A 13,741-nucleotide genomic window follows, 5' to 3' on the forward strand; every position below is an offset into this window, starting at 1 on the left:
GACAAGTTCAGGAAAAATTTTATTGAATCTAAAATTAGCCACAGCTTTACCTTAACATAATTATCTACTGTGTTCACACTACTGGGCATCTCTCCACTTTTCTTTGAATCACAGTATATCAGCAGTTCCTGAAGCCTAGTTCACACTACAGGATTTTAAGCCCGATTTATGCCTGATTTGCAAATTAACGAGCTCGCAGACAGATAGGTCTGTGATCGTGGGAAAATCAGCGGGTGATCAGCGCTCGGCAATCTTTATGTGTGATCTACTCAAAGACGCATCAAAGAGGCTCGCTGACGCGTCGCAGACAAAATCCAGATATCTGGCATGTTAAATATCCGGGACGGTCAGCCGACTCAACATCATGTGGTGTCAGTTGTAGCTACGACCTCCAGCCAGTGAGAGAGCAAGTCAGCAGAGTTGAGGGTTGTTGTCAGATCATGTGGTGTGCGACCCCCTCTTGTGGATCATTTACGATGATCACGGTGGAATTTAACCGTTGATGCCTGAGGGGGTTTGCATAACAATTCTTTTTCAGGAACATCCAGAGCAGGTACTTCATAGAAACATCTGTTAAGCACTAAAACTTTAAATAAGAGAAAATATAAAGCACTGCACCTGAAACTCAACTGAAGTTTGAAGGAAGTTGAAGAAGGAAGCAAGAGCATGCAGTTGCATCTTAAATACCAATAGAACAATAGAACATCTAGAAATATACAAAATGGACAAGGAAGAATCCATGAGTTATGAAGAAGCCATCAACAAGGCAGCCAGTGCGCTCTATCGTTTTCCTCTGGTTGATGTGCAAGGCATACCTCTTTCAAATCGTATTGCTCAAAACTGGAGCTCCACTTGGGCATTCTGCGCTGATCCATCAGATGTGCTCATCTCCACCTACCCTAAAGCAGGTAAAAACACTGAGGCATCACAAATTTCGACCAGACTCTGTTTCAGGAAGCTTTCAGGAATTAATGATGGATTTTCTCTCAGAATGTAACACTCATGATCTATATGAGGAATGCAAGATAATACATCTAATTATAAACTGGTAAAGACACGGTATGGAATATTTCTATAACAGCAGCCATTTTATTCCTCTGACACCACAGCAAGCTACCAAACGATTACAGCAGTTTATTTACACAACACATCACACAGCTTCTTTCTATCACCCCCTCACTCCCAGGCAAATCAATCACCCCTCTGCAGTTGTTTAAGGACTAGGGACAACTAAACCTATCCTTTTTTACTATACCTTCCACCTACTACTGTTAAAAAATAAGGACCTATCTTTTGCTGTGACTTCTGTCACTTTATAAAATGTGCAATATATACAGTAAACCTAGCATTTATGTTACAACTGATTGTTCAATATGCTAGATTTCCTTAAAATATCAGAAAACTATAAGTAAATGATTATCTTTTAATTCCACGAATGTCATTTAAGGTTAATAGGTTCTTAAATAGTTCAGTTTAAACAAGTAACATCTGGAATGGAACATCTACAAATCTCCAGTATATAGTGATTACATTTTAAACTCTAAACAATGTGAATTACTCAACAAAAGGTAAGCTGAAAAGACAGACTGCCACATATTAACCGCAAAGTTTTGTTTGCTTTCCAAATGATTCATCAAAGTCTAAGAAATGCAGTTGGATCAATTACAGAACTAGACACTAAATTAAAAATTAATGTAATTTTCTAATAAAAGTTTTCCAAGGTAAAGTTTTCTAAGGTAAATACTACGGTAAATAAAGTAAATATTCATTACTCTTCTATTCAGAATGGATTAGTTTTTCAAACATAAGTATTATGGTAAGCAGTGTTGCTGGAGGACATCGGTAGTAATTATGATGGATTCACACAACGGAATTGTCCGCTAGTAAAATTCCATGCATGCTTTAAACACCCCATTTTAATACAAACTGATTGATTTGATGATTACTATAAGTGCTTGATTAGGGTGTATTTTTAAGAGTAGATTACAGGACCTTAAAATCCTCGAGAAGCCCTCTAAACATAGCCAATATTTAATTGTTCTGTATTTTAAACTTGGTTGCATATTAGAGACCTTTTTTTTCATGTCATTTTAGATGGACTATATTCCAGTCTGACCAGTATTACTTGGTGTTATATGAGCAAGCTGGAGGTGACAGTGATGAAAGGTTGATCATGGAACCCTTTTTACACTGGGTGACCATGCATAGTGTAATCATAAATGGAGTTGTAGAAGGGTGAAGACAGACAGTACTAACTGCCTTGAAAAGATGTTCAATATGAGCAATCTTTATGATTACAGCAGCAGTTCTGGGTACTAATCCTCATATGGTATGCAGGCGAGGTTAAAGCCAGGTGGGAATTTAATTGTTCTGGGTAAGTATATTTGTCCACAGCAGCAGAAAGTGTGAAAGTGGAGTTCAGAGGGTGAGAAAAACTTCTTCTTCTTTTGGCTTTTCCCTTCAGGGGTCGCCACAGTGAATCATCTCTCTCCACCTATCTTCTGCATCCTCAACACTTGCACCCAATAGCTTCATATCCTCATTTATTACATCCATATACCTCCTCTTTGGCCTTCCTCTTCTCCTCCTGCCTGGCAGCTCCATGTCCAACATTTTCCTACCAATATCTCCCTCCTCTGAACATGTCCAATCCATCTTAATTTGGCCTCCCTAACTCTGTCCCCCAAACGTCCAACATGAGCTGTCCCTCTGATGTACTCCTTCCTAATCCTGTCCAACCGTGTCACTCCCAAAGAGAACCTCAACATCTTCAGCTCTGCTACCTCCAGCTCTGACTCCTGTGTCTTCCTCAGTGACACTGTCTCTAAACTATACAGCATGACCTTCCCCTTGATTCTCACTGAAATTTTCTATCACACAGAACTCCCGACACCTTTCTCCACCCATTCCAACCTGCCTGCACTCGCTTCTTTACCTCTTTCCCACACTCTCCATTACTCTGGACTGTTGACCCCAAGTACTTAAACTCCTGTACCTTCTTCATCTCTTCACCCTGTAATCTTACTGTTCAACTTCCCTCCCTTTCATTCATACACATGTACTCAGTCTTACTACAACTGACTTTCATTCCTCTTCTCTCCAGTGCAAACCTCCACTTCTCCAGGTTTTCCTCCACCTGCTCCCTGCTCTCACTACAGATCACAATGTCATCTGTAAACATCATTGTCCAAGGAGACTCCTGCCTGACCTCCTCTGACAACTGGTCCATCACCATAGCAAACAGGAAGGGGCTCAGAGCCGACCCCTGATGCAGTCCCACCTCCACTTTGAACTCCTCTGTCTGACCTATAGCACACCTCACCACTGTCCTGCTCCTCTCGTACATGTCCTCTACCACTCTGACATACTTCTCTGCTACTCCTGACTTCCTCATACAGTACCACAGCTCTTCTCTTGGCACCCTGTCATACGCTTTCTCCAAGTCTACAAACACACAATGCAACTCTCTCTGACCATCCCTATACTTCTCCATCAACATTCTCAGGGCAAAAATTGCATCTGTTGTGCTCTTTCTACTCTTTCCCATAGCTTCATTGTATGGCTCATCAACTTTATCCCCCTATAGTTGCTGCAACTCTGCATGTCACCCTTATTTTTAAAGATCGGCACTAATACACTTCTCCATTGCTCAGTAATCTTCTTACTCTCTAAAACCATATAAAACAAACTAGTTAAAAATTCCACTGCCGCCTCTCCTAGACACGTCCAGACCTCCACCGGGATGTCGTCAGGACCAACTGCCTTTCCACTTTTCAAATTCAAATTCAAATTTTATTTGTCACATATGAAATCATACACAGTACGACATGTAGTGAAATGCTTTTTACGACTGTCTTACATGAAAGAGGAAAGAGTAAAAAAGAAAATGTGTGGACATGAAAAGATAGGGGGTATAGTTAAGAAGTATAGGAAAAATAGGGAAAAAAAGTTAAAATGGTAAACTTGAAAATCAACTGTCAGATATGCATATGCAAATATATGTCTATGTATGTGTATATATAACAATTATAAAAGTGTAAAAATATAAAAGCAAAAACAATATACACTATATTGCCAAAAGTATTCGCTCACCCATCCAAATAATCAGAATCAGGTGTTCCAATCACTTCCATGGCCACAGGTGTATAAAATCAAGCACCTAGGCATGCAGACTGTTTTACAAACATTTGTGAAAGAATGGGTCGCTCTCAGGAGCGCAGTGAATTCCAGCGTGGAACTGTGATAGGATGCCACCTGTGCAACAAATCCAGTCGTGAAATTTCCTCGCTCCTAAATATTCCACAGTCAACTGTCAGCTGTATTATAAGAACGTGGAAGTGTTTGGGAACGACAGCAACTCAGCCACGAAGTGGTAGGCCACGTAAACTGACGGAGCGGGGTCAGTGGATGCTGAGGCGCATAGTGCGAAGAGGTCGCCAACTTTCTGCAGAGTCAATCGCTACAGACCTCCAAACTTCATGTGGCCTTCAGATTAGCTCAAGAACAGTGCGCAGAGAGCTTCATGGAATGGGTTTCCATGGCCGAGCAGCTGCATCCAAGCCGTACATCACCAAGTGCAATGCAAAGCGTCGGATGCAGTGGTGTAAAGCACGCCGCCACTGGACTCTAGAGCAGTGGAGACGTGTTCTCTGGAGTGACGAATCGCGCTTCTCCATCTGGCAATCTGATGGACGAGTCTGGGTTTGGCGGTTGCCAGGAGAATGGTACTTGTCTGACTGCATTGTGCCAAGTGTAAATTTTGGTGGAGGGGGGATTATGGTGTGGGGTTGTTTTTCAGGAGCTGGGCTTGGCCCCTTAGTTCCAGTGAAAGGAACTCTGAATGCTTCAGCATACCAAGACATTTTGGACAATTCCATGCTCCCAACTTTGTCTCTGATGAGTCTTTCGAAGCACTTCATCACCACTGAGGTCAGGGCCACTGGACGGTAGTCGTTCAGGCAGGCGGGCTGGGGTTTCATCCTCTTCAAAGCCTTCCTGACTTCATCCTTTCTAAACTTATCTACTTTCTGTTCCACAGAGTTAACCCCTTCTACTCTTTTTTCCCTCTCATTTTCCTCATTCATCAGCTCTTCAAAGTACTCCTTCCATCTCCTCCGTACACTCTCCTCACTTGTGAGCACCTTCATCCTCCATCCCTATCCTTAATAACTCTAACTTGCTGCACATCCTTCCCATCTCGATCCCTCTGCCTAGCTAACCTGTACAAGTCCTTCTCTCCTTCTCTAGAGTCTAACCTTGTGTACAACTTGTCATATGCCTTCTGCTTGGCCTTAGATACCTCCCTCTTCACTCTGCACTGTAACTCCTTGTATTCCTGTCTATTCTCTTCAGTCCTGTCCATGTCCCACTTCTTCTTGGCTTCCTTATTCCACCACCAAGTGTCCTTATCATCTTCCTCCTTCCAGATGACACACCCAGCACTTTTCTTCCTGTCTCTCTGATCACTTCTGCTGTAGTTTCCCAGTCATCTGGCAGCACTACCTGACCACCCAGAGCTTGCCTCAACTTCTGTCTAAATTCCTCACAACATTCCTCCTTTTTCATCTTCCACCACTTGGTTTTCTTCTCTGTCTCTACACACCACCATCCTATGCTGTCTGGCTACACTCTCTTCCACTACCACTTTACAGTCACTAATCTCTTTCAGATTGCCTCTTCTACATGGGATATAGTCTACCTGTCTGCTCCTACCTCTACTCTTGTAAGTCACTCTATGCTCCTCCCTCTTCTGAAAATAAGTGTTAACCACAGCCATGTCCATCCTCTTAGCACAGTCCACTACCCTCTGTCCTTTAAGGTTCCTTTCCTTAACTCCAAACTTGCCCATCACCTCCTCATCACCTGTGTTCCCCTCACCAACATGTCCATTAAAATCCTGCTCCTACTCCCTGGGAATAGAGGAGGGCTGGCAGTTCTGGACATTAAGCTGTATCAACTAGCCTCCCAGTTTCGTTATATTTTTGAATAGGTGAAAAATGATCCTGACTCAGTTTGGTTGGATATTGAATCACTCAGCTTGGTTGATCGTTCTTCAGTCTCACTGGCTTGTCTTCCATTTGTTTTGGATGGGGAAAAAATACCCGGTGTAGGGCAGAACAAGATTGTTTGTAATACTTTACGATTGTGGAAATTAATCAAGAGTTGGGAGGGTAAGGCCAAAATCTTGTCATCTATCACTCCAATACAAGAAAATCCTGATTTTCAGCCTGGATTAATGGATAACGGTTTTATGTTGTGGAGAGACGCTGGTATAACCACTATAAAAGATCTGTTCAAAAGAGAGGTGTTATTATCATTTGAACAGTTAAGGGGTAAGTTTAAATTACCCCAAAATTACTTTTTCAGATATTTACAAATTCGGAGTTTTGTGCAGAAGCATGTTGGACCTGGATTTTCCTGTTGTCCCACTCCAACAGAACAGCTCCTGAATAATAGTTCAAGGAGGTCATTAATTAGAAGAAGCTATGAAGCTCTCCTACAAGGAGCAAAAGCTAATACTGAAGCAATTCAATCTATTTGGGAACAAGACTTGGGGCTCTCAATTGATGTGGATAGTTGGACACAAATTTGGCAGTATGTTGGCAACATTTCAGTCTGTAACAGGACTAAAGAGTTACAGTACAAATTCTTACATCGTCTCCAAATTACTCCATTGCGTAGACATAAATTTAACCCAAATAATTCTCTGCTGTGTTTGAAATGTAAGATAGAGAAGGGTGACTTCATTGCACATGGAAATGTATACACATTGAAGCTTACTGGGTAGAAATTCATAGGAGATTAAATTTAATATTTAATACAGAATGTGACTTCAATCTACTTTATTTTTTTGCTGGGTACTGTTGATAACAATATAAAAAGTGCCTCAAACAGAAAGTTGCTTAATCTACTTAGTTATGCTGCCTGTAAGAGTATTCTTCTTAAATGGATTTCTGATAAACCACCAACAGTCTCAGAGTGGCATAAGGTGATATTTGATTTTCTCTCACTGGAATATATTACTTATTGGTCAAAAGGGAAAATATGTATGTTCTATGAGATATGGACTCCTTTTTTTTGAATATATAAGTCCCAGGATCTCTCACACTTTTTTGTGAATCTTGGTAGGTCAGCATGAACCTTAGCCTGTAATTATGGCTGTATATTTTATTTTTGTATCTGTGACCCTATGTTGTGGTGTGCTTGATTTGTGATCTGTGGTCATTGTTCTATTGTATTGTTATGTTTAAAAAAAAAAATCCTGCTCCTATCACCACTCTCTCACCCGTGGGAATACTCTCTAACACCTCATCTAATTCACTCCAGAATCTCTCTTTCTCCTCTAACTCACAAGCTACCTGCGGGCATAACCGCTAACAACATTCAACATCACCCCTTCAATCTCTAACTTCAGACTCATCACCCTGTCCGACACTCTCATCACCTCCAGAACATTCCTCACAAACTCCTCCTTCAGGACCACACCTACCCCATTTCTCTTACTATCCACTCCATAATAAAACATCCTGAATCCTGCTCTATAATCCTATACTACGAGCCTTGCTACCCTTCCACCTGGTCTCCTGTACACACAGTATATCCACCTTCCTTCTCTCCATCATATCAGCCAGCTCTCTACATTTCCCTGTCATAGTACCAACATTCAGAGTTCCTATTTTCAGTTCTACACTCCTACCTTTCCTCTTCTCTCTCTGTCTATGCACTCTCCTCCCTCCTCTACTTCTTCTCCTTCTGTAGGTCAACAGCACAAATGTTAACCATGACCAACCAGGTATGAAATTCTGACAAAGTACTGATGATTCGCATGGTTAAATTTGGCAATGTTTTACACCAGATGTCCTTCTTGATGCAACCCTCTCTATTTTTCACAGCTTAGGACTGGCACAAAAGTCACTGAACTGTGACCCCCATGGATAGATTAGAGAGTGAGAAAAAACACAGTTATATATTCTAGATGGTGGTTTATGTTGGTTTAAAGCCCTAATAACAAAATTGCTCTTATTGATGTATCCACACAGCCATTGGCCACCTCTTCATATTTGCACAACAACTGAAAAATACTCCTGTCAGCAGTGGAAGGAATCTTCACTCTTGTGGTGCAGTAACAGTTTCACATGACTTCTATCAGAAAAAAGGCTCTCCTTTCTCTCTCTCTTGCTCCCATTCCTCCTTCTCCTCCCTGTCTGTTTCAAGATCCCCTTAAGCTCCCCAAGCTCTATTTCAGGGAGATATGGAGGGACTGAAATACTCCTGTCATTGATGGACAGAATCTTCACTCTTGTGGTGCTTTGTGCCATGAACCAGAGAGAGTGGTACGGAATTTTGCATAGAAGACACATAGATACACACACAGATACACACACAAATGCACACACATTGACCAAGGTGAAAGTGGTGATCTACTGAGACTGTGTTTTATTTAGCTTTTATGTGAGTTGTTGAAAGTTCAATGAAATGTGCTAGCTGAAAATAAAGAGAGCCCCCAAGCTCTGTCAATGTCTGCCTGTCTCCTGAGTCCTCCTTCCCTCCCACCTTTACACATACACTGTTCTACATATGCTTATAGTCAGAAGTGTGTTCATTCATGACACAGGTACCACATGGACCCAGGAAATAGTAGATTTGCTGCTACATAATGGCGATGCTGAGATTTGCAGGAGAGCTCCAACTGCTGTACGCATCCCTTTTCTGGAGATCAATTCTCTTCCTCCTATTCCATCAGGTAAAATACACAGTCACAAATTTACATCTTTTACTTCCACTAAAGGAAGCATTCCTTACCAAACCCTACCTATGTTTCCTCTGACATTTGATTACAAAGTTACAATACTGTTAAAAACACTATAATATCTCTCTCACTTGGAAACACCAAAGATACAGTAAACTATATAGACAAAAGTATGTGGACATCTGGCCATCACTAACATACACTATATTGCCAAAAGTATTCGCTCACCTGCCTTGAGTCGCATATGAACTTAAGTGACATCCCATTCCTAATCCATAGGGTTCAATATGACGTCGGTCCACCCTTTGCAGCTATAACAGCTTCAACTCTTCTGGGAAGGCTGTCCACAAGGTTTAGGAGTGTGTTTATGGGAATTTTTGACCATTCTTCCAGAAGCGCATTTGTGAGGTCACACACTGATGTTGGACGAGAAGGCCTGGCTCTCAGTCTCCGCTCTAATTCATCCCAAAGGTGTTCTATCGGGTTGAGGTCAGGACTCTGTGCAGGCCAGTCAAGTTCCTCCACACCAGACACTGTCATCCATGTCTTTATGGACCTTGATTTGTGCACTGGTGCACAGTCATGTTGGAAGAGGAAGGGGCCAGCTCCAAACTGTTCCCACAAAGTTGGGAGCATGGAATTGTCCAAAATGTCTTGGTATGCTGAAGCATTCAGAGTTCCTTTCACTGGAACTAAGGGGCCAAGCCCAGCTCCTGAAAAACAACCCCACACCATAATCCCCCCTCCACCAAACTTTACACTTGGCACAATGCAGTCAGACAAGTACCGTTCTCCTGGCAACCGCCAAACCCAGACTCGTCCATCAGATTGCCAGATGGAGAAGCGCGATTCGTCACTCCAGAGAACGCGTCTCCACTGCTCTAGAGTCCAGTGGCGGCGTGCTTTACACCACTGCATCCGACGCTTTGCATTGCACTTGGTGATGTATGGCTTGGATGCAGCTGCTCGGCCATGGAAACCCATTCCATGAAGCTCTCTGCGCACTGTTCTTGAGCTAATCTGAAGGCCACATGAAGTTTGGAGGTCTGTAGCGATTGACTCTGCAGAAAGTTGGTGACCTCTTCGCACTATGCGCCTCAGCATCCGCTGACCCCGCTCCGTCAGTTTACGTGGCCTACCACTTCGTGGCGGAGTTGCTGTCGTTCCCAAACACTTCCACGATATTATAATACAGCTGACAGTTGACTGTGGAATATTTAGGAGCGAGGAAATTTCACGACTGGATTTGTTGCACAGGTGGCATCCTATCACAGTTCCACGCTGGAATTCACTGAGCTCCTGAGAGCGACCCATTCTTTCACAAATGTTTGTAAAAACAGTCTGCATGCCTAGGTGCTTGATTTTATACACCTGTGGCCATGGATGTGATTGGAACACCTGATTCTGATTATTTGGATGGGTGAGCGAATACTTTTGGCAATATAGTGTATGTGGGCTTCCCAACATTGTTGCCACAAAGTTGGAAGCACACAGTTTAGAATGCCTTTGTATGATACAGAATTATGATTTCCCAACACTGCAACGAAGGGGTCCAAACCTGTTCCAGCGCAACAATGTTCCTGAGCACAAAACAACGTCATGTACATAAATGCATGGGGTGCCAAGGATGATGTGGAAGTAGCCTGCACACAGCTTTGACCTTAACCACATCAAATACCTCACTAACACCCTTTTGGATGAATGAACAACCCCCCACGACAAAGGTCATTATAACAGCAAAGTGGGACTGGAATGGAATGAGCAGGTGTCCACATATTTTTATCAACATGGTGTACCAGTGGACTCGCACATCCCTGCCAGAAACTTCTGAAGCTCACTTTTTGTCCACTTGTTCTCCAGGACTGGACCTACTAAAAAAAATGAAACCTCCCAGATTCATCAAGACGCACCTACCCATACAGCTAGTGCCAGAAGGATTCTGGGAAAATAAATGCAAGGTGAGTGTAAACATTGAATTTCCCATTGCATCACAGGCTGTAAATGTGGAAATGTATGTAAATGCTGACTTGGTGAAGGTTTCTTAAAGGAGATTTATTGAACTTTCATAGAAGGAGACTTTAGTGTCATCACTTTGTGACACTCTATACACTGATTTGAGGGGGCTGTCACAATACAGTACCTGAGTAAAAGCCACTTGGGCTGAAGTCCAGCTGTTTCTGCATTAAGAACAGCCCTTAGACGTCACACAGATAGACAGTGGTATAGGCAGCATGTGGGCAAAGGATTCTGTCCATGTGTCACTAAATGTGGCCAGGGATCAAAACAAACAAAGGAAAGGTAACAAATTGAACCTGCCTGTCCATCCAAGCAGTTTGTCAATTAATTTGACCTGGATATGCATCAAAAACTTGTAGATGCACACAACCACCTCTGGTGGTGACTTAATTTGGTGCTCTTGTTACTGTGATCGGCTCTGTTCTTTGGGATAGTGAGGTGGTCTTTTCAGGGGACTTGGGTGTTCTTAATTTTTAGGTCCATCTCTTGCCCCAGCTTCTATCGCTCAGTGACTAACATCACCACAGCCACAGAAACCACCTCTCTCCATGCTGTGTGAATCAAACTCAATCCCTAATCATTCATACTGTTTGAAAAGTGTGTGAGACATAAAATTAGTGCCCTAAGTCTCTTTCAGAATTCCAATGCAGGAAAATACCCTGGAAATTTTGCACAGTGTTATGATGCACTCTGTTCGAAAGTCCCAACTAGGTCCAAATCAGGTTTTTGAAGGGACTATTGGGCACAGGACAGTTAAGTAAGACAGTTGGTAAATCAGCACTGTGGCCAGACTGACTTTTTTGTTTGCTAGGGACAGGTCAGCTGCAGCATCAATGGAATTCAAACTTGCGCTTGGGAGGGCAAACACTTTTCTGTTGCACAACTGTAGACATCAAAATCTAAGCTAGCAAACAAACTAGTAAAAAGTGTTAAAAATCTGTGAAAATTAGTCAATTTTAAGAAACAGCTTTTCTGTTACATTTACGAACAACAAACTCACCAAAAATTGTGGAATTACAGGAAATTGTAATTGTTAGGCAGACTCTTCATCTTTCTTAATACACATATGGTATTTTCAGGTTATTTATGTGGCTCGAAATGCTAAAGACAACCTGGTCAGCTACTACCACTTTGACCGAATGAATCTGACTCAGCCAGAACCAGGTCCATGGGAAGAATATGTTCAGAAGTTCATGAAGGGAAAATGTAAGACTTGAAAATGCTGCTCCTCATTCTTTCATGCATTGCTTGTACAGTACCTGAAAATTGCATTTCTTCACTAATATGTTCCCAGTGGCCTGGGGCTCTTGGTATGACCATGTGAAAGGTTACTGGAAAGAAAAAGAGAAGAGGAATATTCTTTACCTTTTCTATGAGGACATGAAAGAGGTATTCGATTGAGATTGATTCAGTGTTTCTCTACCAATGAAGAATATGTACATGTTTACAACATGGCCTGAAGGCTTCCAGACTGAAACATATCACATTATACACATCATTAGTGCATAGCATGTATATGAATATGTACTATTAGGTTAGAGGTTTGTTGTTTGTCTTTTGTCTCTATTATTTGGGATCTACTTATATAGGTTGATCTTCAATCCATTATTTACTCATTTTCGTTTCAAATTCAGAATCCTCACAGAGAAATAGTGAGGATCATGCTGTACCTGGACCTGTCTCTATCAGATGACATCATTGATAAGATTGTGGAGTTGACATCCTTTAAGGTTATGAAGGACAACCCAATGGCCAACTACTCGTTCATCCCAAAGGCAGTGTTTGACCCCTCTGTATCTACTTTCATGAGAAAAGGTCTGGATGTACAACATTAATAACATTTCTCCCGGTTCTGCCCAAGTCAGTGTCACACTAACATACGATTAATGTGTTTCTTTTTCACAGGGGAGGTTGGAGACTGGACCAACTACTTCACACCAGCTCAGTCCCAGATGTTTGATGAGGACTACGCCAGGCAAATGGCCGATGTGGACGTTCCTTTTCGCACCTTAATATGAAAGACAAAGTGATCTATATGAATTGGAACATGTGCTGAGATCAACACTTCACTAAACACAGATGCACAAAGATAGTTTAGACTAATGTGACAAATCTTATAGAAAGTATTACTTTATAAAGGATTTATGGATTTATGAAGGAACCTTAGAGTTTGTTGATTTATACTCCTGTACTAACCTTATTCATTATTGACTGCATATATAGCAAATTTCTTATCTGAACTCGACAGGGCAAAATATTTGACTGTAATTACAAAAATTATGTAAAACAGACAGAAATATACCCTTCAGCATATATATTCTAAAAATGCAACTGGAAACAAATTTCTGTGCAAATCAAGGCAGTAAGTTCTCCTAACCAAAGGCAGCACCATATTTGCCAACAGTTTTTAAAAATAGTTTGATGTGTAGTATAATCATTTACACCATTTTTGACCCAAACAATGAATGCATAAAGAATAAACAGTTGTGTTTGCTGCACCTCCTAAAGTTCCCCATATTCTATAAAAAATTTGCAATGATTACATTTTTTTTAAAAATGAATTAAAGAATGACACTTCATACATTTTGTCTGTTCATAGTTACATTTAATGTTGTGGAACGTTGGTGGAACAAATCTGTTCCTGTTATCACTTAGAATAGCAGCTATAAACCAGCCTTTATTTTCTTCCTCTCTTGTGAAGTCGATAAGACAAAAAATACGCAACTTGTCATGTTACAGAGAAACTGCAAAAGTGTAACCTCTGTCCTGAAGACCTTGTGTGTGTCGGAAAAGCTAAAGCTACAGCTTGATGTCCGACTGTTACAAAGCGCTGACAATGGAGACTCCTTCCATAAACATTAAGTATGGTTTCAACAGCATTTTAGAGCGTTAATATAAACCTGTGATTTGCAGCTGTGCTACTGTTTCTGTTATAAATTAAAAAATCAGTTCAATAGGCTTCCAGTATTTAACAGC

The 13,741-nt window shown here is 41.5% G+C and overlaps 1 protein-coding gene across 1 annotated transcript; it reads left to right on the forward strand.

Moving 5' to 3' along the window:
• The first annotated feature begins 534 nt into the window (after nt 1-534).
• Nucleotides 535-13,342, forward strand: sult1st6 (sulfotransferase family 1, cytosolic sulfotransferase 6). The gene is made up of 7 exons (XM_058406490.1): nt 535-908; nt 8,615-8,743; nt 10,610-10,707; nt 11,845-11,971; nt 12,060-12,154; nt 12,400-12,580; nt 12,671-13,342. Exons 1-7 carry the CDS (start codon nt 722-724, stop codon nt 12,781-12,783), a joined length of 930 nt encoding a protein of 309 aa, XP_058262473.1. The 5' UTR covers nt 535-721; the 3' UTR covers nt 12,784-13,342.
• The last annotated feature ends 399 nt before the right edge of the window (nt 13,343-13,741 follow it).

The sequence above is a fragment of the Hemibagrus wyckioides genome, linkage group LG13 (genome assembly GCF_019097595.1).
Source record: "Hemibagrus wyckioides isolate EC202008001 linkage group LG13, SWU_Hwy_1.0, whole genome shotgun sequence".
Lineage (NCBI taxonomy): Eukaryota > Metazoa > Chordata > Actinopteri > Siluriformes > Bagridae > Hemibagrus > Hemibagrus wyckioides.